Below are 25,170 nucleotides of genomic sequence, written 5' to 3'. Positions count from 1 at the left end.
TCAGGCAAAATACCAAATTATACAATCATAAAAAAAGGTTTTATCGAAAAATAAATGTTGTAGCGAACCGCAATTACCGCAGGTTCGTTTAAAATTTATTGATTCATTTTTGTCTTTGATTTTCAATTTTTGCTTTATTATTTTGAAAAAGGTTCTCCGTATGATTTCTGCCCTAGTTTAGTTTAGTACGGAACGTTTTCGACTGTCCGAGTTATTCCAATGGAAACGATTGTTTAGATTAAGAGCGCTCGGAAAGAAAGGGTTTAAAAATCTCAGACGGGAGAAAAGAAAGTTAGTTGATGGTTTCGAGTCGCTTGAGGAGTTAGTTTTGGGAGTTGAGTTCGAGTTGGTTTTGAGTTGGTTTTTGAAGAGGAAGTGATTTGAAGAAGATGGAAGCAGTCAGAGGAGTTCGAAAGAAGAGTTTGAGGTCCAGAAGAGAGTTGAGTCGTTCGTTGAAAGACGCCCGTTGTAATGATGAGATTTGTAACCCTTTGTGAGTAATTTCATGTAATAATTATTGTACTAATTGCTTATGTTCTACTTTGTTTGGTACGTCTCGTTTGGTTATTATGTTATTTTCGGTGACTGATTCTTTCAATTTAAGATTTTCAGCAGCGACACTGTCAATGGTCTTAACTTTCTCTCCAAACGACTTATGGCTGGTTTAGGATATCAAACGTAACCGTAACCGTAGTTGTAACCGTAACATTAAGGAACTTAACGTTTACAGCTGACCCGTTTAGGAAGCAACTTTAAGATTTTAAAATTTAAATATGTAGTTAATAAAATAACGAGAAAAGTACGGAATGTTTAAAAGTAAAAGTGTGTGGTGAACTCTGTTCACCACTTGCAACGCTACTGCAACATGTTTCAGTACTTGCAACGAGTGTTTCAGTACTTGCAACGAGTACTGAAACACCAGCCCGTTATGTCAACATGTAAACACAAAACAGCTGTACGTAGCCAAGTTTAACATTGACCCTTCGCATTAGTGCGCATACTCAAATTTTGTCCCAAACATAAGAAGTTAAAAGTTGGTCAACTTTAGGTGTTACGGCTACATCGGCCATAGCAGACCGTAGTCTTAAGCGGTTCCCTAAACGGTGCTATTGAAACACATTGGTTTAACTTTTTTTACTGCTACGGCTACGGCTACAGTCGTTAAGTTTGACATCCTAAACCCACCATTAGGTGTCTTATCAAAATCAGAAATCATGTCCACCATAGAATAACACGGATTTAAGTAATTCCTCACATTTGGAATTCATACTTTTTATTTCCGTTTGGTTGGATTTTAATAGTGAAAACAACTGGGTGTTAGACGGAATGGAAGAAGAGGACGGATCATCATCTAGGATACGTAGAGTGTACATCAACCACCAGTATATCCTCTAGAGAATTGATCTGCAAAAGCATTAACTATGTTTTCAGGATCAGTGTAGGTTGATTTATCACACATCATTTTGCCAGGAAGTCGAGAGGTCGTTGTTTTCTGTCTAATGTAACTCCAAAAGTTACCGAGATCAGAACTAAGCGATTGTTCAGCACTAATAGTATACGCATCAGAGATTTTTTGTTTTGTCAAACACCTGTCTTTTATATTCCGCTGAATAGAAAGCACCATTGCTTCTCCTCCACTTCTTCCTATAATACTCTTTCAACTTTAATAACCGCTTAATTTCTGGAGTATACCAAATAGGGTAAGAGGATCTACGACACAATCTCTTAGGAACAAATAAATCCAAAATCTCATACAACTTTGTATAGAAAGCTCGCAGAGCATCTTCCGCAATGTGGAGGTTAACATTTAGAAAAGACCAATCCGTGTAAAGTAGTTCATCATACAAGCCAGGAAAGTTGGCTCTTCGAAAATTATAGCGACCACCCAAAGACGGAAGGTTCGGCAAACCATCATTTTCCGTCAGTAAATTCATTGTAATATCTAAGGCGGGATGGTACCGATCCTCGTTGACGAGGGGACAATCAGCATGAACAAGCTCAAACTGATGATCGGTATTTGCAAGAACCAAATCCAATAGACGATTGTCACAGAAGTTGTATAAAGTTGATACCTACTCAAGATATACAGGATGTTCCGGTGACTCGGGGAATAAAATTAACCTTATATACTAGAGCAAAAATGATGACGATTGGTGATAAAAATTTATTATAAAAGTCTTCAAATGGCCAAGATATGGGCCATCAAAGTTCAAAAATTTTAACACATTTTTCTAAATATTTTTTCAATACCATTTATGGTAGAGCGTTGAAATTTGGTACAGGGTAAACAAATATCAAGCAAAATCATTGAACCAATTTTGACTTTGATCGGGCGGCGGCAACCATGCTATACAGGGAGTCCCTAAAATTTGTTTGCTCAGAACTTTCGATCGTAACCCTACATTTATTTTTGCAGTTTCTAATAGAAAATTTATTTTAGAAGCTTTTATCACTCTTAGATAATATTGATAAAAATCACCGTTTTCGTGTTAAATGTAAAAATGGTAGGCTCCCATTTCAATAACACTAAAAAAAAAGTCTAAGCCTGCCATGACAATTAACAAACGAATTCATTGACAGTTGTAAACACGCTTAGTCGTTTAAACAAATACTAAAAACCTTGTAGTGTTCGAAATGGAAAATTACACGTTTGGAGAACAAACCGATATGCTTTTAACATTTGGTGAATGCCTTGGAAATTCCGTAGCAGCCGCTAACCGTTATCGGCAAAAATTCCCGAATCGTAGAACCGCCAACAGAAAAACGTTTTCTCGAATTGAAGCCCGATTAAGAGAAAATGGATCACTAAAACATATCTTTCTGAACAACGGCAACCCTAGATCTGTTCGATCTGCTCAATTGGAAGAGTTAATTTTAGAACATGCAAAAGAAAATAGTACCACTAGTACTTCGGACATGGCTAGGCGATTTGGGACGTCAAAAACGACTGTATGGCGTATTCTTCGAGAACAGCAGCTTTACCCATTTCACTGCTGTAAGGTTCAGGAAGTACAGCTTACCGATTATCCAATTAGATTGGAATATTGTCAGAAAATGCAATAGAAAATACAAATTGATAATCAGTTTTTAAAAAAAATACTTTTCACCGATGAACCTACTTTTTCTAAAGATGGAATAATTAATTTAAGGAATTTACATAGTTTTGAAGAAAACTCAAAATTTTTCAAAACTTGGAAATCTCAATGGAGATTTTCTCTCAATGTTTGGGCTGTTTTCTTGCCGTCAAGACTTGATGGCCCTACATACCATCAACATTTGGAAGGATTGGACGAGTTCTTAGTGACGTTCCATTAAATACCAGAAGGGACATGTGGTCTTTTTGAACATTTCCTATAGTATTTTTTATTACTTGTCTTGTTATTTTATGTATTTGTTTTATTTTTTCTGTTAGCGTTGTCGTTAAAATTAAATTTATTGTTTTGTATTATCTTTTATTAAATCAACTAAAACAAATTAAAAAGCGATTTACCTAATCTACACTTGGAAATGTTACATACATACATAATATTTATGACGGCTCAGTTCGATTTGCACTAGTCATGGCCGACTTAGATTTTTTTTTTTTAGTGTTATTGAAATCGGAACCTAACATTTTTGCATTTAACACGAAAACGGTGATTTTTATCAATATTATCTAAGAGTAATAAAAGTTTCTAAAATAAATTTTCTATTAGAAACTATAAAAATAAATGTAGGGTTACGATCGAATAAAAAAGTTCTGAGCAAACAAATTTTAGGAACATCCTGTATAGCATTGTTCCCGCGGACCGATCCAACTTATAAATTACCCAATGGTTTTACGTGATATTAGTTTATACTGTACCAAATTTCAGCACATTACCATAAATAGTGTTTAAGATATTTAGAAAAATGTGTTCAAATTTCATAACTTTGATGGCCTGTATCTTCGAAATTTGAGGACTTAAACTAATTTTTTTTACATGAATCGTCATCATTTTCACTCTAGTATATGTGGTTAAATTTGTTCCCCAAGTCACTGAAACACCCTGTATACTATACATATTTCATACATAATGGGCACTCTGTAGTAGCAGTAATTAGAAATGTAAAAAAACGTAATAACCCTTACTAGAAGAATGAAATAAAGATATGCATAATAGACATTTTTTTGATTAATTTGTCTATGAAACTTATCAAAAAACCTAAAACATATGAAATAAAAGTTGTTAAAAATTTGTTAAATAAAACACCAGAAACATGTAAAACAATAGAGAATAATCCAAATCCAAATGTACACTTTGATGGTAAAGATACCCATAACAGACGGGCTGCACAATTGGAAATGAGTTATTGTAGGCTTAAAATACCTACTGTCATGAAAATAATAATTCAATATAAAATCATTATTCTTTTATTTATGAAGCGTATAACGTTTTAACTTTTAATCAAGGGTACTATAGATCAACTTTTCCTTAAAAAAACGTATAAAAATATTAACGTGACTTCTCATAAAACTAAAATAAAAACTAAAAAAAAAAGTATATAAATAATAGCAGCTTTTTAAACAAGTATTTAGATTCTCCCATAAAAAAACAGCCAAAAGAACAACAAAAAGTAATGTGCTTTTTTTAACATTTACATAGTAAAACTTTGAGTATAATCGTATTCTATCGTCGGAATAACACTTTGCAAAAACTTTAAGAAAATTATTAAGTACATATGAACTCCTAATTCACCTCCATCTTCCGTAACAGTTTCTATGATGCTCTTCATAACTTCAGCATGCCTTAAAGAAATAATGTATGAAATAGATTTAAACTTTCTGATTTTTTTAAAATAATTATTACCTGCATGGATGAACTGAAGCCATTCTGGGAACAGATAAATGGGGGTGAGTCTCCATTGTAACAGTTTTCATAGCATAATCTTTGCTAACATCTTCGTAAGTTTCTTGAATCGTTAATGGTTTGTGTTTCTATATAAATATGAAAATAAATGAAATTAAATAATTTAGATAATTTTTTCATGATTCACCTCATCATAACCGGTTAACCAAATCCTCGGAGTTTGGTAATATTTATCATAAGTTATATGCAAATCGTAAGTTCTTGTATGAACAATCTCTCCAATTTCTTCACCACCCTTAACTTTATTCTCAATCTTTCCCGGTAAAACTCTCGCCCCCACATCACCTTCCAACATTCCGCTTTCCTCAAAGGCTTCCATATCCTCGGCGTCCTCTTCATCTTCCTCATCTTCATCACCGCTGCCATCGTCTTTTTCAGTTTTCAGTGCAGCTTCTTCCATACTCTCAGATTTCTCAGGTTCTTTTTCCAAATTCATCTCATTAATCTTTTCATCTAAATTTGAAATATTCGGATCGTAATGATGAGTGTCCACCCATCCATTATCAGCATCATCCGATTCAATCACTCTTTGGAATTCTTCTTGATATTCCATTTGTTCGCAACGGCGAGGGCAAGGTACATTGCGTGTAATTAAGAATTGTTTGTCTTTGGGTAGGTAAGGTTTTGTTTTAGACTCGTCGCCCGGAGACCATTGCCAGGTGGGACAATGATGAACCAAATGGTCTCCAGCCACAATAAATTCTTCCGGAGTTAAAACACCAGTCTCCTTAAATTTCGATTCCTAAATGAAAAGTTTTGATCATTATAAATAACCTCAAATTTGAATCAATAAGAACAAATATATTTATTTTATATCTTTTAATATGCTGATAAGATGTGGAATATTTCTGATTGTAATTTAGAACATTAGATATAAGTAATAAGGTCAAAAAAACTAACTAGATAAACAAACATGATACATACATACCTTTAAAACCGGCGTTAAATATTCCGCAACACCTAAAGCGGTTCCCTTAACACTATTAATAACGTTTTGCATAATTTATCGATTCGAAATACGCTTTTTCTTATTAATTTTTACAAAACCTGCTAAAAAAGAACAGATTTAAGATTAACTAAAAATTTGATTCTTATCTGTTTATTTGACACTTAGCAATGACAGTTTTTGATTACCTTATTTCAGTTTGTGCTCATAGATGGCGGGATATTTATCGAGAAATTATATTTATAGTGTGAAAATCATTATAATTTAATAATTTAAAAAACTTATATAAATATTGCTTCATTTTTAAATTATAAATTATTGTTTAAAGTTTAAACTGGATTGAAGAGGATTTTCTTGAAAAGGTTTTAAACCAAATCAAATTTTTTTTTTATTTTATTGTTTTATTTCGGATGATTTAATTAGTTATTTATAATTTGTAATATTTATAAGATTGTAGAGAAAGTGGAATTTAATTATTCATAATTATAAATGATATTGTCAATTTTTAGGTTGGTATTACTTACTATGTCATTTTATTTTAGGTTATGTCTCAACTGCTCAATAAACAATTTTGAATATTTTTAATTTTTAAAAATGATTTTATAATATTATTGTTCTTGTAAGCACCGTTAAAGTTCTCGCAATGGAATACGGAACCGATCTGTTAATTAAAGCAATCAAAATTAAGGATACAAACGAAATAAAATTAAGATTAGCTCAAGGTAGTCCTATGTTACTGTAAACGATTATTATTATTATTAATTTGCAGGTGCTAAAATCAACGAAAGATGTGGTTTAGGTACCACCCCACTAATAGCTGCAGTTGAAACCGGAGATTTAACCATAGTTAAACTTTTAATTGAAAATTCCTCATCCAGATTACATGAAAGGGATGCATCTCCTCATAATAATATTGGTTATTTTGTTGTAAATGGGGATTGTGATACTGACTTAGATGATGTCCTCACACCTGAAGGCATGGAAGCGTTAGAGTGGGATTCAGAGCTTGGTAACTCAGGAAATAATTCACCACCTTCCTCTCCAGAATCTGAAGGGAGTTTGTATCGTTGGTATGCAAGGATATTATCAAAAACTTCGGAGGTTTTACATTTTGGAGAGTATGACATGACTCGGTTAGATTGGAAAGGATGGAACGCATTGCATTATGCGGTTAAGCAAGGTATGTCTCATAAATATAAGAGCAAAATTTGCATTGAGTTCTATATAGATGTGTGAGTAATTAAAAGAATCATTTGTATTATTGTTAATTATTTCAATCTTTTATTTTAATCAAAATTTAACTAAAGCTATATTATATTCAAGTCCTAATCTAGAGGTTCCTTTAAACTTTCTTTAAAGATTAAGTTTCTCTTGCTAGTGGGTCCTTTTGCTGTTCTAGTTGATTATGTGTATTCTCATCTGGTAGTCCCCATACAGCCTTGTGTATATCCCGATGGGTGAAATATATTGAGCTTACTACCACATTTTTCTCTTACTCACTGCAAAATTAATAAAAAAATCATCACCATTTTCGTTAGTATCTTCCTACAAGCTATGCCTGCCAATTGTTCTCACAAATCTCTGCTCCTTTCCCATGTTCATGTTCATAGTATCCCGATTATCTTGTAATTTTTGGGACGAGTCATATACAGTGCTAGCGTAAAGTAAAACGCATAAAAATTAAACAAAATGCGGAATTTCGCCAGAAAAACCAACGTATCTTCGTCGACGCCGGAAAGAAAAATGTTGTGTTGTTAATATTGTGGTGGTTATGTACTATCGGAGGATCAGTGAGGTCTATACAGGTGCTCAAATTATAATATCAAAGTTGAACTTCAGAAAAGCCCTAAAAGTCATTTTTTTTAAAATGCAACCCTAACATATGTAGTAATTTTTGAATTTTATGAAAAACTTTGGATCAACTTTATGTAGAATGCCCTAGGCAAATTTGATTTGCTTCTCTTCTTAATCTATTGATTTCTTCTGTTTGACTTCTAGTAGGTCGTTGTATCATTCTTTATTACGCCTTGTTTTGTCAATAGCCCTTGCATTCCTCCTCATACCAGTCATTACTCGTTACTTCTTCTTGAGTTCCAACTACCTTTTTGGCAATCTTTAGCAGCATCGTTTTAATGGTTGTCCAGCAAGAATCTACTGACCTCCTTTTTTCCTTCTCAACTTCCATGTTTTGTGATTCTTTCCTAACTCTAGTCTTATAATTAATTTGGGCCTTAATATCTATTCGCAATCTTTGTGTGTAGTCAAATCATTTCTCGCAGTTTGATTTTGACAAGGTAGTGGTCAGAGTTCGAAGCAGTTTCTCTGTGGCTTCTTACGTCTGTGATACTAGAATATGATCTGCCATCCACTACCACATGATCAATTTGATTCATTGTTCTTCCATCTAGAGACACCCCGTTCTTTTGTGGATGCTTTGTGTGAATGAGATACATCGATTGTAATTCTCAGAACTATTCTTTTTCTTCCTGGTCTTTGCCTCAGTAGGTGCATGTATCGAGAAAACCGATAAACTTTGCAACGTCATTTTGATTCGAATATAGTATATCCTGTCGCCGATAGATTTAAAAGCCGTCACTCCTTTTTGTACTTTCCTGTTGACAACAAATCCACAACCAAGCACGTGTTTATTATTACTTCCGTCTCTATAGTGTATTGTGTGCTGCCCTTTTATAAGGGCTCCTGCTCCTAGTTATCTTACTTATTGTCGACAGTAACATCCTGTCTGAAGTTATCAATTTCATTAAGTGTGTATTAATATTTATATCCTTTTCCGAGGCATGTTTCGTAATTGGTGTTTTTCCCGGACAGTCCAATCCCCTTTTCAGAGGACCATTTCTTCTGACCTCGTTGCCCTTGACGTAGCTTCTAGCGGGGTAGGTTAGCCGGTCTCCGAAGAGTTACTCAGGTTGATAGGGACTATCACCACAAAGAGGTGAGAGTCGGGATTGAGTAGGAGAGTCTATGTTTGATCCCCTTAAATGACATCATCATTATTATTATCATTTAAGATAATATTTGTGCGTTTTGACCTAAATAAATGTTTTTAAATTTAAAAATGAAATATGTTGTTTTTGCATAAATCCTTTCTTTTGTTCTTTCAGGATACTTAGACATAACTCAATATCTCTTAGAAACGTGTCCCGAAGTATCGGTGAATGATTCAGATTCAGAAACATTCACCCCTCTCCACTTGGCAACCAAATACAACCGACCCCAACTAGTAAAATATCTTCTAAGCAAAGGTGCAAACGTTAACGCCTTTACAGAACGCAAAGAAACTCCATTACACATTGCATCAAAGTTGGGTTCCGTTGAAATAGTTCGTTTCCTCTTAAAGAATAGAGCGGATGTGAACGTGTTCGATATTGAAGAGCAATCGGCTCTACACAAAGCGGTTATAAACCGACATGACGAGGTCGCCAAAATGTTAATTTGTGCTGGCACGAAGTTGAATCACGAAGATGTTTATCGAAAAACAGTTATGTTGTATGTGATTTTAAATGATATGATGGATGTAGCTCGAGATTTGGTGGATTATGGAGCGAAAATCATGCAAAGTCAATTTCTGTTACATTTAGTGATAACGAAAGGTGATTTTGAGGCGGTGAAGATTTTACACAGAGGGGGAGCAGTATTAACAGTTAGAGATGATGGGGGCAATACCCCACTTATGCGTGCATGTTCTAATCAGCAGTTTTCGATTGCTAAATATTTACTGGAGAATGGTAAGTAACTCATATTTAAATTATACAGTTTCAAGTTGAAAATATCATGCACAATTTTTTATTTTTAAATAGGCGTTTCTGCAAACGCTACAAACCCAATAAATGGCCAGACGGCTCTCCACAACTGCATCCAAGCAATAAAAAGCCCGGATTTATTTAAACAATTTTTAGATCTTCTTGTAAATTATGATGTTAATTTAAACTCTCCCAGTCATTACGGAAATCCTTTCTTCTACTCTCTCGATTTACAAAATATTTGTGCTGCTTGTATATTAGTGAAATACGGCATTAACGTTAATTTATTGGATGACAAAAGCGGGTTGAACACTTTGTATTTAGCGAAGAAGAAAGGAAGTTTCGAGTTGGTCAAATTGATAATATTGGCCGGATTTGATTTGAAGAGAATAAAGGATCTAAAGAAGTTTAATGATAAAGATGATAAAAATGACAACATTTTTGAATTTATTGTAAATACAATGTCTAAGCCTCTTTTTTTAAGAGATTTATGCAGGATTAGGATAAGAAGGTGGTTGGGAAAACGATTGATGGTTACAGTAGAGAGACTTCCGTTACCCGTATATTTACAACGATTTTTAACATTAGATATATTGTGAAAAATTACATTTATATTGGCAGCCACATACATAGTTGTTTTAGTATTACAAAGTAGATAACCATTAACCCTAGTAGCTACTAAAATTACTATATATATGGCTGGTAATAATCTTTGAATATTTTACTTACAATTGCGCGAGATTAAAATACCTTTGTTTAGATTAAAGAATTTTATATCAAAAGTAGCCATCGTAGTAGAGTCATTACACAGATCTGCAAGGTTTTGTTGTCGGTTAGTTGACAATCAATTTTCTGCGTAGAATCAGAACCCGAGGTCAGAATTGTACCATCACGTCAGGATTTTGAAGAGCAAGGAGAGCGTTTCCATCAGGATATAAAAAAAATGGATAGGCGGTATCAGGAAAAATGATCCACATCTATGCTAATCGACTATTGCTGGTCACTTCAATGTGATGAGCAAGAGGGAATCTAGCACAAGATCTATGGAACACAAGCAAAAGAGATTCTATAAAAGTTAAATACAATACAAAATACGCACTGGCGTGTCCTCGCATCTGGCAGTACTCATCCATAGGCGGTAATTTTAAAATTAGGGGAAGGTGTTGGACCATTATATTTCTAAAGCTAATATTTCAAAATTTATCAGTTACTATTCAAATCTCTTGATACAGGGTTGTATCAAGTTGGAACAACGTTGAATGCACCTTGGACCAATTAGTAACTACACCTAATTCTATTTTTCTACATTATTATTAACAATAATAAATTAGATAATAAAATGTGACAAGTACCTATCATTATAAAGAGAATAGAAATAAAGTTTGAAAGTACTTACATAGACATTATATTGACTGAAGTCAACTGAAAACATCTTCATCACTAAAAACAAAGTTTCTGGCCGCTTTTGTGCCAACTATTTTTTTGGAAAAATCTTCGTAAAATTGATGAGGGATACCATTAATTTTATTCACTATTCTGAAAACAAAATGTTTCGTCTTTCTAGTTGTACTATATAGTACATAATCGTTTTCTTGAATACAGCGGATTTTGGAAGACAATGTACAATTGAATTTGACGTTTCGTCAACATGATACATTTTGCTTGCCTCAAATTTATACCGCGTTAAGCATTGTTTTAAATTTACTAAAAAATGTTTAAGATTTTGTTTTTGTTGAAGGCTGTAGCACGTGAAGGACTAATAGGCTCAAATATTCGAAGGCTTATTGTTGGATATCGCAAGAGAAACACGGGAATCCTTTCCTTACCAGCATGAATCCTTTCTTTCTTCAATCCATGAATCTGGTATACCTTTTTTATTTACAACACCGAATTCAAACACTAATTTTTGTATTTTGGTCGTCACTTATTTTACTAATAGATGTTGTTTGTTATATTTATGGTATTAATTGATAATTTTTCAAGGGACGAAGTGGTGTTGCTTAACAATTTAGTTATTAGAAAATACTTAGTTTAATCAAACTTAAAAATGACACTAATAACATTAAAAATTACGGAAATCAAAAACCCATTCGAAATTTTTACTATAACTACGATGTAACCCCATCTGTCGTGTGTACTTTCCAGTGTAGTAAATATTATGTTTGTAGAATCTTGTTTTATATGTGAAACTACTACCGGTCCATGGTACATTCGGTCCAAGGTACGTCACATTCCCCTACCATAACTTATAATAGAAAAATCGCACAGCGCCATTCGAAAGTGCATTTTACAGGGTAAGGATAATACTATAAGATGAAATAGATAGAATACAGCCAAATAATATTGTACGTTTCACACTAACTTCAAAAGTACTCAAAAAAGTCATTTTTCTTGTACACAAACTCCAATATCTATGTCAAAATCCTGATGTGATGGTCCAGTTCTGAGCTCGGATTCAGATTCCACCCAGAAAATTACTTCGGAAATGATCGTTAGTCATCCAACAACAATCAATACTCCTTTTTTTGCAGATCTGTATTATTTATAATTATTTATTAAACTATTATTATTAAATACTTGTTTAAAAATAAATTGTTTTACTTATTTATTTGTTGCTTAATAGTACCTGATAATCTTTTTTATCTCTTCTAACTCTTAAAATATAAACGTCATTTAACTTATTTGTTATACACTGCTATTTTATAGCAACATCAAGAAAGAAAATTATAACAAACCACAGAAAAGTTGAAATCCAAGTTCGTTGATACTTTGTCATTTTTAAATATAAATCCTAATACATCCTAAATTTCTAATTTAAAAATAATTTATATTAATCATTCTTCTTCCTTTGGTTCTTCAATAGTGAGGAAAATCTTTGGTCCAATAAACGAGAGTGGGATATAGAGAAGACGATACAACGTGGAACTTAACCATATGTTCAAGGAAGCCCCTATCTCAGAATTTGTCAGGCTGCAATGAGCTGGTCATGTGGCACGTGTGAGTGAGAAAAGAACATCAAGGAACCGATAACCGCATAAAGTTGCTTTTTCTTGTATTTGTCGAAAGAAGAATATTTGAACTATATCAGAAGTTGAGCGGTTAGAGCAAAATTCGGACTGATACTCGCCCAGAATTACCTTGACATACTTTTCTTTATATCTTCACCTCCCTACATTCATTTCTTGATTTTCTCGTAAGACGCACAGTGCGACTTGTTGTTTCAATCTTGTTGAATTTCTTATGCGCGACGTTAAAAGAAGAACTGTTAAGAAAGAATCCATGTAAATGCAAAGAGCGTTTTCAAGGATTCCTAGACCACCTAATTTCTCAACACATCCTGATTAAATTTACCATGGAAACGAAAGCTGCAAAACAGTTGCCTTTTTAGGATGTTTTGATCACTAGAAAGATCAATAGGAGTGTATCACCATCCACAACAGATGAGGTCAGTCATCTAAGCCTTATTATAGCGAGCAGGAAGCATATGTGACGGAAAGAATTTGAAGAAAGAAGACGGGCTGCTGAAAGATGTACTCCAGAAGAACGGCTTCAGAACTAACTAAACGATGTCCAGCGAGCTACCAAACGACGCAAGCAGAAGGAAAATATGGTAAGAAGAAAGACAATAAAAAGAATTTATATCAATAGATGCCAACACACGGTATATTTTTAAAAGAGGCTCAAAGGAGATTTACTTGTAATAATGTAACGTGATTACTAAAACTACAGTCAACATCATTGTGTATCACAAGAGACGGGTTCGTGGTTATAATCAGATCGATTAATGTGGATGAAACTCTCGTAACTCTAGTAGATTTATTAATAAGCTGTATCGCCTCTACTGATTCAGGAAACTCATGTGAAAAGTAGTAGATGGATCGTCATCTTTCAAAAGATCAATATTAAAGTCTCCAAGGCAAAAGATATTTACAGATTCAGATAAACGCTCACTAAACGAGGTTTCCAAGATATCGTAAAACTCTCTGTAATTTGCTGTGTCAATTTATCTATAAGATGCGTAAGGTAGAAAACTAAACCTAACAGTTCTGAATTGAGTTTTGAAAAAGAAAGAAAACAAAATTTGAAGGTGTTGAACATGTTAAATCTGCCACATTATGACAAAAGAAAATACTGATATAGTTTCACAATTTTATTATGGATTAATATTGTAGATAAGAAATGGTTGTTTTGGTCTGTAATAATAGTTTTGTAATATAGTAAATACATCAAAAACCAAATTGATTTATAACATCCAAGTATAATACAATAAGCTACAATTAACAAGTTAAGTACATACATATTTTTAAGACTATATTATTTTATTTAATTTAAACATTTACTATAAACTGAATTTAAAGGTGATCCAACTTGAACATAAAAATTATATTTTATTTATTTACCTTCAAGGGTTATTGTTTAAGTTGTATCGCCTTAAGAGCAAATGAAATGTCGACACAAGGCAAGAAAAAGAGATGACAAGAAGAGAATTTTACATATACATTTTTTACTACATTTTTAACAAATCTTTTAAAATATCATTTTTGGCATAATCCACTGCAAGTTTGTTTTTTTTATCAATGTGCCGCTTTAATGCCATTGGATTATGCGATTGATTTATTAATAATTCACAAATTTTATCATGTTGGTTTTCTGCAGCTCTATGGAGAGCTGTCTTTCCATCAGCGTCTTTAATTTCTGGATCGGCTTTATAAGTGAGGAGAAGTCGAACAACCTCCAGGTGACCTGAAGACCGAATTAATAACATAATTTGAAGCTAATAGATTTATTATTACCTGTTGTACACGCCCTGTGTAATGGGGTTGCTCCTCCAGACCTTGTCTTTGCATCAACTTTAGCATTTTCCCTCAATAACCATTTACAAACATCTAACTTTCCATGCCTTGCACTATAATGTAAAGCAGTATAACCAAAATTATCCTCAACGTTCACATCAACTCCCGTTTTAACAAGTTTTTGACATCTTTCCAAATCCCCACATTGCGCCGATGCCCAAATCCCTCTTTCAAAATCCAACTCATCTAATGTTTGACGTAATTGGTCTGATTTGTTACAACAATTTTTATGATCACATGACATTTTTAAAAACTAAGATGACATTAATTGTTTGTTTATTAGATATCTCTTTGCATAGTAAAAACCACTTCGGCGTCTCCGGTTGTTCCAACAACTCTGTAACCAAGCTCCGCTAAAGCATTAACGACTTGAATTGGTGACCCTCTTATTAAACAACCGTTCATAACCTCTTCTTTAAAATTATCGAACTTTTTCACCAAAGCATCCGTTTCAACTTTACTTAAACCAAATACCAATGAATTGGTTGATTGAAGAGACGCTTTTACCACAACATAAGCATGGATTCCACTTGTCATTAATAAACTCGCAGGAATTTCCATTTTTCTTTTTCGGTTACGCCCAAATTTTAATCTGGAATGAATTAATCTATTTGTTCGCGTTATTAACTTTATCGTGATCTATATTTGGTTCAGGTTCGTTAAATTCCTTACGCATCGTCCACATATACTCGTTGTAGTCTTGTTTCACGCTGGTTGAACTAGATGCGACCACTTTATAACCCAACACTTCCAAAGCTGTTAAAATAACACAAGGATGTTGCATATAAACTATCGTAGAATCGTCACAATAACCACCAGATGCGAAACGTTTTAATTGTTCGATATCGGTTGCTTTTAATCCGGAAACTAAAACCCGCCAAGGATACCGGTTACCATAAGAGGCCAAGTTGCCTCTTACTAAAATATACGGCATTAGATTATCTTATCAAATTCTTATCGGAAAATTGATAATAAATGTATGAAAAAAAAATAACTTAAAGATTTTAAATAAACTCAAAATGATTTATATTGCGTTTGGAGGCTCACATTTAACCTTTAAAATTTTATTGTGGTCAACAATGACAACCCAAGAGCAATTGTAGTCATTTTGACATAAGATGTAACCTCAAAAAAATTCAATTTTTGGAATTTTAAAATAAATTTTTTTAAAATAAAGAAGTAATTTTAGTACATATAACTTTACTAAATTTATTTAATAATGATTAACTTGTAATATTAAGAAAATGATTTCAATTAATTAGCTTTTATAATGTGATCAGCACCATCTATTCGCTATAAATATAATGAACGTATCGATTATCTGTAATCCAATAAAGCAACAAGTAGAGATGGCGCTGTTCATGTTAGTCTGATCATGACTCAAATCAATATATTTTAAACCTAATCTACTACGGCAACGCAACTTATATCCATGAACTTAACTCTCTATGGTTTCTAATATTTTAATTATACCAACATTAATGTACACACGAACACTGTAATTTGCTTTTACACTAACATAAATTACAGCTGCTCAAAGGGTTTGATCATTTTGAGGTTTCTGATCTCGTTCGTATTGCCAAGGATTTGGTTTGGATGGCTTCGACATTGACTTGATGAGAAACGATGAAGACCACCATTTCCATGTCCATATGAACTGTAGCGAACAGCGGGTTCGGTTAAATTTACTGATTGATCTTGTTGAAAGTGATGCCAGAAGCAATATATCATAATTTAAAGAAAGCAACATTGACATACCTACCCCGATCCAATCTCATTACTCAGTACAACATGCAAAGTACTAACAAAGATGTTTGCCAGACGCATACAACCGTTTTTAGGAGGCCAAGGTGTCCCAAATCAGTTGACCGCATAGGCTATCTCCTAAACTAAAAAATATAGAAAAAAAGTAGCTTACGTGATCTCGGTTTTCGATCCTATCACCAAAGATGAAGTATTATAAATAAAACATTATATGGGAAACTTTTTACGAAGAATTCAGTATACACCTTAATATGTTAAGGCAGTACATCGAGCCTTATGTCACAATTTGCCATTAAATATGTTTCAAATGATATGTATTTTTTTCAACATGACTGAGCACCAGTAGATACGTAATGCCAGAGTTGTTAGTGAATTTTTAAATACAATCTTTGGCAATAATTGGAAACATTGTTTTCCATCATGGTATGGTTATTACCATAACAACATTAACTTTTAAATACATACAATAGTTTTAGAAAGAACAAAAAGAATTTTTGCTAACTATTCAACAACTATAATAAATATACCCAACAAACTATACATACATATTTATTATCAGAAAACAATAAAAAATTATTTTAGGTCATAGCCAACGAAAATAAAAAATGGGAAAAAAATTCTACCTAAACCACTGAATTCTTCGTAAAAAGTTTATTTAGTGTAATGTTTTAATATGTATAATACTGTTAGATTTTATATTATATTGGTTAATTTATATTAGATTTGATAGGTTTATATTATATTAGTTCATTTATATTGGATTTATTTGTATCGCCTCATTTGTTTAGTCTAGATTTGAAGTGTCTCGAGTCGCAATATTAGAGTCTTTTATCGCATTATTTATTGGGTGGAGTTAAGTGTGGGAATGCGTTGGGGTATTTCGGTGTTTAGGTAAGGGTTTTTAGTTATGACCTAAAATAAAGAAGGAGCCTGCGAGCTCAACTCGTATCAGTTATTCAGTCTTCGATTTAACACACACCGAAACAGTACCCCTTCAATTTACGCGGAGCAAGGCTCCCTATATAACTCTCGCCACAACTAATCGCTATTTATATGTATAGTTTAAGTGTAATTAATAATAAAGTTTATGGAAACGTAAAACCAAGATTTTGTTGTTAACCAGCGCCCACCAGATAAAAAATAAATAATCATAAATGGTCCTTCGAGCCGGATAGGGAAAATATAAGAAGATTTAAGTGTCTTCGGTTCCTTGATGCGGCGTGTAAAATTAAATTAAATTCGACAACGTTGGCCCGCCAGTTACGCAGCTTTTTGGAGAACATTCGCCAGGAGTGTTCGAAGACCGAATTTCTACTTCATGCAACTCTCAACAAATTCGAGATAGAAGAAATTCGTCCATCACGTACTGGAAGCGACCAACGCCATAGAAACAAGTACCGTAAGTCCCTTTGCTTTCTCCTTTATCGTTCTCAATCTGAAACTTGTCAATCGCGATCATGAGTCAGTCAGAAAATTTAACTAAAAAACGAGGTATTGTCAAGGGCAAACTCACGAATTTTGCGAAATTTGTAATAAAATTTGAATCAAATATCAGAGAAAGCGGTATTAATCAGGAACTTTCGTTAGAGTTAGAACAAAGATACAATCGGGCAATTAATCTTATCGATGAGTTCGAGGAAATTCAGGGTGAAATAGATTTGTTAAGCGTTGATGGCGAGTCACAAAACGCGGAGAGGGAGACATTCGAGGAGAGTTTTTACGCGAATACGGCTAAAGCTAAGCGAATTTTGACAAATAGAAATATATGCGCCGATTCGTCGTTCATTGTAGGACCTTCCCCGGATCAACATGTAAAGCTACCGGTTATAGATTTACCAAAGTTTGACGGTGGTTACGACGCATGGCTAGGGTTTAGAGACATTTTCGAATCATTAATTCATAACAACCCAATGATCAACGACATTCAAAAATTTCATTACTTACTGTCGGCACTGACCGGTAATGCTCGTCAGGTTATCGAAAGCTTAGAATTGACAAATTCTAACTATGAAGTCGCTTGGGGGTTGATTCGCGAGCGTTATGATAACCCGCGGATATTAATTCATAATCACGTTAAGGCATTGTTCGAAATTGAAGGGGTTTCGGGTGATAATCCACAGCCGATTCGAAGTTTTATTGACGACTTTCGTAAACATCTGCGCGCGTTAGCTGCATTGAATGAACCTACGGATAATTGGGACACGCTACTTATTTATTTAGCCGTGTCGAAATTGGACGCTGATTCCAATCGGGAGTGGGAAAGGAAAAAGTCCGGTTTAAACAAAGCGAATTTAGAAAATTTGTTAGGGTTTTTGAAAGAACGCGCTGATTTATTGGAAACTTTGGAAAACGGTTCGGGTAAGCGGATAATCGATAAATCAAAACCGAAATCAAAAACGTTTTTGGTTGCTAATTCGGGTGTTAAGCGTTGTGTAAACTGCAATGGAGAACATTACATACAGGAATGTTCAAATTTCACTAAACTTACGGTTCGGGGCCGTATAGACCGGGTCAAACAATTAAAGGTGTGTATGAATTGTCTACGGTCGGGACATTTTGTTAAACAATGCCGTTCGAGCTCTTGTAAACGGTGCAATTCTCGTCATCATACCTTACTTCATTTGACGCACGATCGCTTAGATTCACCACCACAACCAACGACATCCACCCAAGCACACAGTCTAAATTTCGCACAGCATGCAAATCATTCAAACATCTTACTCTCCACCGTAACCGTTCACGCATTCGATAGACATAACAAAAAACATTCATTACGCGCACTCTTGGATCCGGGCAGTCAAAGTAGTTTTCTTTCGGTAGAAGCTTGCAAGCGGTTAAGGTTGGCTAGAACAGCAACAAACGTTAATGTAGCAACAATAAATCAAACACAGTCAACAATAACGAGTTCTTGTTCATTGCGAATACATTCACACTGCACGGATTTTTCACTTAAGGTTAATTGCTTGGTTATAGCAACAATCGCGAATGATTTACCCAATTTTGAAATAAACGCAAACACTTTAAAAATACCTACACACATTCGCTTGGCGGATCCATTGTTCAATAAACCCGATAAGATAGATATGCTGGTCGGGGCTGATTATTTTTGGAATTTGTTATGCGTTGGGCAAATCAAACTTGCAAAAGGGCCTATCATGCAAAACACCCGTTTGGGGTGGATCGTTTCGGGGCCGATACAAGCGAGCGCAGCACATTCGGTGCGGTGCAATTTAATTTATAAGGATGACAATTCCGTAATAAGTAAGCAGTTGGCGCGGTTTCGGGAAGTCGAGGAGTTTGAAGGGTTAGTTCACTCATCGAAAAATGAAACATTTTGCAAAAATCATTTTTATAAAACCACTAAACGTGCAGAAGACGGACGATTCATTGTTTCGACACCGCTAAAGAAAGGTTTAGATTGGTTGGGCGAATCGCATAAAACCGCGGAAAATAGTTTGATGGGTATCGAGCGGAAATGCAAACGAAATCGTGAATTCGGTGAGCAATATCATACATTTATGCGAGAGTATTTGGAGTTGGGTCAATTAAGAAAGATTGTTGATACACGCGAGGGTTATTACATTTCACACGGCGTGTTAAATGAAAATAGTGCCATCACAAGGGTCGTTTTCGATGCATCATGTCCCACGTCAATGGGATATTCACTTAATAATTGTCAGATTGTGGGACCTATATTACAGCCTGACTTGTTCAGTGCCTTGAAACGGTTTCGGGAATACGAGCACGTAGCTACCGCGGATATGCAAAAAATGTACCGTGCCTGTTTAATCAATCCAACCGAACTTAGTAAAGAGTGTTTTATTGCTGCTCTTCGGCGACTTTCAGCTAGGCGCGGGAAACCGAATCGAATGTTCTCTGATAGCGGAACTAAGTTCGTGGGTGGTAATCGCGAATTACAGGAGCTAAGTCTGTTCTTGATTGATAACTCTAGCGAACTCAAAACACCGATTGAAAACGCTTCTAATAGTTGGTTGAATACTCCCCCTAACTTGCCACACCTTGGTGGATTATGGGAAGGCGGTGTTAAGTCAGTAAAATTTCATTTACGTCGGGTTACCGGCAATGCCTCGTTTACGTACGAAAATTTTTATACATTATCTGTTCAGATTGAGGCCATCCTTAATTCCCGGCCATTAACCCCATTATCCACCGATCCCAACGATACGACTCTATCAACCCCGGCACATTTTCTAATTGGTGGGAAACTTACTTTCCCACCAGATCCAGGTTTGAGTCGCAACAATGAAGACCGCTTATCGCAGTTCCATCGCGTCCAGCAGATTCAACAACATTTTTGGACCAGGTGGTCCAAAGCATATTTGTCTGAGCTGCAGAGGTACTACGACTGGTTTACGGGTGACGCTAACTTAAGGTTGGGCCGATTGGTGTCAATGAAGAAAGACAATTTGCCTACCTTAAAGTGGCTTACAGGCCGAATTATAGAATTGCACTGCGATAAGGATGGAGTCGCACGAGTGGTCACGCACACAAAATGGGATCATCAAAGGGGCCACGGTCAGACTGTGTCCACTACCAATGGAATAGCAGTCTTGGGTTTCATTAATGTGATTGCTTGTGATTACGTGAATTGTGTGTGCGCGATTAATCACTCAATAGTGTAAATTTAATTTTTCGATTTTTTTCATACATTTTGATGTTGAGTCATTATTGTTAATTTGTGTTTTTATTTGTTGAAAGGTAGTTCTTTCAAGGCGGGGAGTATGTTAGATTTTATATTATATTGGTTAATTTATATTAGATTTGATAGGTTTATATTATATTAGTTCATTTATATTGGATTTATTTGTATCGCCTCATTTGTTTAGTCTAGATTTGAAGTGTCTCGAGTCGCAATATTAGAGTCTTTTATCGCATTATTTATTGGGTGGAGTTAAGTGTGGGAATGCGTTGGGGTATTTCGGTGTTTAGGTAAGGGTTTTTAGTTATGACCTAAAATAAAGAAGGAGCCTGCGAGCTCAACTCGTATCAGTTATTCAGTCTTCGATTTAACACACACCGAAACAGTACCCCTTCAATTTACGCGGAGCAAGGCTCCCTATATAACTCTCGCCACAACTAATCGCTATTTATATGTATAGTTTAAGTGTAATTAATAATAAAGTTTATGGAAACGTAAAACCAAGATTTTGTTGTTAACCAGCGCCCACCAGATAAAAAATAAATAATCAAATACTTCATCTTTGGTAATAAGTGAGATATTAACGTTTGTCGTTTTCGCACATTTTTCAGTTTTTGCTGATAGGGCGAAAACAAAAGACGGTAGCTGTTCGGAGTTTTCCGCGTTAGCAGTTTCTCGTAAACGAAATCGTGACATGTAAGCTACTTTTTTTCTATCTCTTTTAGTTACGGAGATAGCCTATGCGAATAACGAATTTGGGACACCTGTACAAAGTGTCCCATCGGTTTGCGAATAATTTGTAAAGATGTTAAAAACGACGAAATTTATGGTTTTATGTTTTAACAATTCTTATACCATGTTAATTCGTCATTACTCTTAATATATTATAGTATATAGTTATTACGGTAAAAGCGTATGATGGAACAGTAATGCTGACATACTCGAAGTTACCAAATAATTATTTGTTTATAACCGTTTAATCAATAGTTTATTATAATTAACTGTGTTTTGTAAAATTTTTTTTAATATTTTGATAAAATTCTTTTTTAAACAAATTGTACCGTGTAAATATACTAATTATAGTATGCAGGAGTCGATTGCCTGGGTCTGATTTACGATCTCCTATTGGACGACTTTAAACAGTTCCCGTGCAGTTATTATAAACATTTCGAAAAAATTTTATTAGAAAAATCGCTTCAGAATAATGTATGATGCATCCTTCAACCGTATAATGCTCTGATGTGGAAGATATATCTTCTTTTATGCTTATTATAAATAGCGATTATTATTTATATGTTAAACTAAAATTAGAACTAAAACTAGAAACTTCCGAGTTTTGCCGTGCGTCTTGTAATAAAAGGTTTGACGTTTCGGATGCCATGTTGCAACCTTCTTCAGAAACTGGTTCGAAGTGACACTTCGAACACTTCTAGTTTTAGTTCTAATTTTAGTTTAATTCACACCGGCCGTGAAAGCCTTCGTACTTATATTATTTATACGTATTGATAATACAAAATGATGCTACTTTGTTGTATTTAAAAATTCCTGTTATTTACATTTAATACAAAATTGCGTATACAGGGTGTATCTGAATGACATGCCCAAACTTCAAGGAGGTGATTCTTTAGGCAATTTTAAGGGTACTTTGATATATAAACCATGGGCGATTTGGGCTCCCCTAAGGAGCTACACCCCTCCAAAAATGGCGGAAAATTTTGGTTTAATTTTTTTTTCTCAAAAACCATAAACGCTAGGACAACGAAATTTGGGGAATATGTTTAACTGGTAGTAGGGCACGTTTTCACCCTATTAGTACTTTCAACCTATCCTTCTAAACTACTAAACGTAACCACCCCCTTTACATTTTTGCTAAAATTTTTTTATGCAGAGGGTAAATACATTAAAAAAAAATTACATAGGTAGATGAAAGTATCCTAAAACTTTTTTGTCTCTCTAAAATTTTTCCAAAAACGACTAATTTTTGAGAAAAAAAATAATAAAGTAAACACTGCCCGTTCAACAACGGGGTTGTCGATCAAAAGTTGGAATGAATTTTTAATGAAAAAATCTTAGTAGGCAATCTTTGCCAGAAACATTTTTGACGTTTAAATGTCAGTGGTTTTCTTACTATTAATATTGTTTTTCAAATTAATTTATGAATAAAGTTCTACCGCATTTGCGCTCGTTCACTCGACGTGTCAAAATTTTAAATAAAACAATAATAATAGTAAGAAAACCACTGACATTTAAACGTCAAAAATATTTCTGACAAAGATTGTTAAGCCTGCTAAGATGTTTTCTTTAAAAATTCATTCCAACTTTCGATAACAACGCTACAGCTTAACAGTTAATGTTTGCTTAATTAATTTTTTTCTCATAAACTATTAACTTTTCGAAGAACATCAGAGAGGCAAAAAAGTTTTAGAACATTTTTGTCTATCTAAATAAAATATTTCCAATGTATTTATCACCGTCATAAAAAAGATCTAGACAAAAATTGAACGGGGGTGGTTATGTTTAGTAACTTAGAAGAGAAGATTGAAAGTACAAATAGGCTCGAAACATGCCCTATTATAAGCTAAACATATTTCCCAAATTTCATTTCCTTGGTGTTAATGTAGCTCCGCAGGGGAGTCGAAATCGCTGATAGTTTATATAAGAAAGTACCCTTAAAATTGCCTAAACAATCACCCCCTGTATTTTGGGCACGTCATTCAGATACACCCTGTATGTATTTTATAAACATTCAGGTAATAAATACGTCTTATATAATTATTAATAAGATTTACTCTTTTTATTTATTTATTAACTATGCATATTTAGACAATAACAAAAGTATTTGCAATACATAATTACATATAATTATTTGAAAATTATACAAAACAATATACTGCAGGTTTGTATTCAAACAAATTCATATCGCACATGTTTACTCCTTTCACTTTAGGCAATAAGTCGGGTTCTTGTTGAGGATTTAATGTAAAAACTTTAAGGTCAATACCTGAGTGAATCAAAAACAAAAAATAAGAATCAAAATATTGTTTAAAAAAATTAATTTTATTAACTTACCTGCTATCTCATTATAAACAACCGCATATGATTCACAGTTATCTGTATCAATAACTTCTAAAGTACGTGAATCTAAAAATTTTTAAATTATTTAACACTACAATCTTTCGAGAAATTGTTTTTATTACCTCCTAATGCGTAATAAGTTGCATCAGCAGTAAATTTTGTAACTGTAAATGTTATTGATGTGGTTTCACTAAAATAATTCATATTTTGCAATTATCATTATTTAATTGAATTTAAAAATGTACCCCTTTACAGTTGTTGTATCAGTTGATTGCATTGTTCCTGGTTTTAGTTGAACCAAATTACGGGTTATACAGCAAGCTTCGCAAAGAACATTTCCTGCGTAAATATACCATAATTTTTCAGTACACTTTCAAAATAAAATTAACATATATATAATATTTAAATCATTAAATAAAACTAAAAAATTATTACCGCAGTTTAGTTGAAATTTTTAACCGCTTTTGGATGACGACAAACATCTTGAGAGAATGAAAAATCTGTTATTATAACAAAGAAAAAATAAAAGAATGAAGAGATTTTAATAAACATTTTCAAAGTTTGGAAAGAAACTGATACCTTTTGAGATTGTTTAACGCTGTTTTTAAAATTTCGTGCTATTTTTAAATAAAATGTGTTTACATTATTTAAGAATAAACATGATTTTAGCAGACTAAATCACCTTGATAACATATCTTTTGTTTGTTGTTGTTAAACCTGATATCGTCCCAAGTTCAATATAAATTAATATACTAAATAATACTAATTAGACTTTTTTAAAAACAATCTAAAAACGACATTCTTAGCGATTTTGCCTTTAAAATGTGTCAAATAACAGTCAAAGCCTGTAATTATAGTTATTTATTGTAGGTAGATGATAGTATCCAAAGATATTAGATGCACTATACAGCGTGTTCATAAATCTAAGTAAAATTACACGTTTTGCAAAATATTTTGTATACACGGAAAGTGCGACAAAGTTCTTACTACAATACCTTATTCTACGCTTATTTCGAAGCCAATCCCAACGCTTTAATTAGAGCTACCAAAGAAAATCTGGGAATCAGTATATAGGTGTTCAAACTTTCCGAAGAAAGTTATATGTATATACGGACGAATTTAAGTTTTCGCGCGTATCTTTAACAAGCATAACAACCATATCTGGACTTCCGTCAACCTGCATGCAATCCGAGAAAGAAACTATCAGGTTAGGTTTAGTTTC

At 33.8% G+C, this 25,170-nt stretch overlaps 6 protein-coding genes across 6 annotated transcripts; 2 read left to right on the top strand and 4 right to left on the bottom strand.

Moving 5' to 3' along the window:
* Positions 1-4,597: 4,597 nt before the first annotated feature.
* Positions 4,598-6,015, bottom strand: LOC111420048 (Autophagy-related protein 3). Its single transcript, XM_023052954.2, has 4 exons — positions 5,818-6,015; positions 5,017-5,631; positions 4,830-4,957; positions 4,598-4,768 (listed from the first exon to the last, which is right to left on the bottom strand). The coding sequence occupies exons 1-4, from the start codon at positions 5,887-5,889 to the stop codon at positions 4,618-4,620; spliced, it is 966 nt and encodes a 321-aa protein (XP_022908722.1). The 5' UTR covers positions 5,890-6,015; the 3' UTR covers positions 4,598-4,617.
* Positions 6,016-6,361: 346 nt separating this feature from the next.
* LOC111420047 (putative ankyrin repeat protein RF_0381) lies at positions 6,362-12,200 on the top strand. The gene is made up of 4 exons (XM_023052953.2): positions 6,362-6,557; positions 6,605-7,015; positions 8,958-9,581; positions 9,654-12,200. The coding sequence occupies exons 1-4, from the start codon at positions 6,479-6,481 to the stop codon at positions 10,193-10,195; spliced, it is 1,656 nt and encodes a 551-aa protein (XP_022908721.1). The 5' UTR covers positions 6,362-6,478; the 3' UTR covers positions 10,196-12,200.
* A 1,533-nt stretch (positions 12,201-13,733) lies between these two features.
* Positions 13,734-14,693, bottom strand: LOC111420045 (ankyrin repeat domain-containing protein 39). The gene is made up of 2 exons (XM_023052951.2): positions 14,390-14,693; positions 13,734-14,339 (listed from the first exon to the last, which is right to left on the bottom strand). The coding sequence occupies exons 1-2, from the start codon at positions 14,691-14,693 to the stop codon at positions 14,104-14,106; spliced, it is 540 nt and encodes a 179-aa protein (XP_022908719.1). The 3' UTR covers positions 13,734-14,103.
* Positions 14,694-14,728: 35 nt separating this feature from the next.
* Positions 14,729-15,010, bottom strand: LOC139429966 (uncharacterized). Its single transcript, XM_071196469.1, has one exon. The coding sequence runs from the start codon at positions 15,008-15,010 to the stop codon at positions 14,729-14,731; it is 282 nt and encodes a 93-aa protein (XP_071052570.1).
* A 46-nt stretch (positions 15,011-15,056) lies between these two features.
* Positions 15,057-15,548, bottom strand: LOC111420046 (uncharacterized). Its single transcript, XM_023052952.2, has one exon. It carries the CDS (start codon positions 15,381-15,383, stop codon positions 15,057-15,059), a length of 327 nt encoding a protein of 108 aa, XP_022908720.1. The 5' UTR covers positions 15,384-15,548.
* A 2,122-nt stretch (positions 15,549-17,670) lies between these two features.
* Positions 17,671-20,856, top strand: LOC139430207 (uncharacterized). Its single transcript, XM_071196871.1, has one exon. It carries the CDS (start codon positions 17,671-17,673, stop codon positions 20,854-20,856), a length of 3,186 nt encoding a protein of 1,061 aa, XP_071052972.1.
* The last annotated feature ends 4,314 nt before the right edge of the window (positions 20,857-25,170 follow it).

The sequence above is a fragment of the Onthophagus taurus genome, chromosome 6 (assembly GCF_036711975.1).
Source record: "Onthophagus taurus isolate NC chromosome 6, IU_Otau_3.0, whole genome shotgun sequence".
Taxonomy (NCBI): domain Eukaryota; kingdom Metazoa; phylum Arthropoda; class Insecta; order Coleoptera; family Scarabaeidae; genus Onthophagus; species Onthophagus taurus.
The sequence above is the reverse complement of the archived record's forward strand: the minus strand, read 5'-3'. Positions and strand labels throughout refer to the sequence as shown.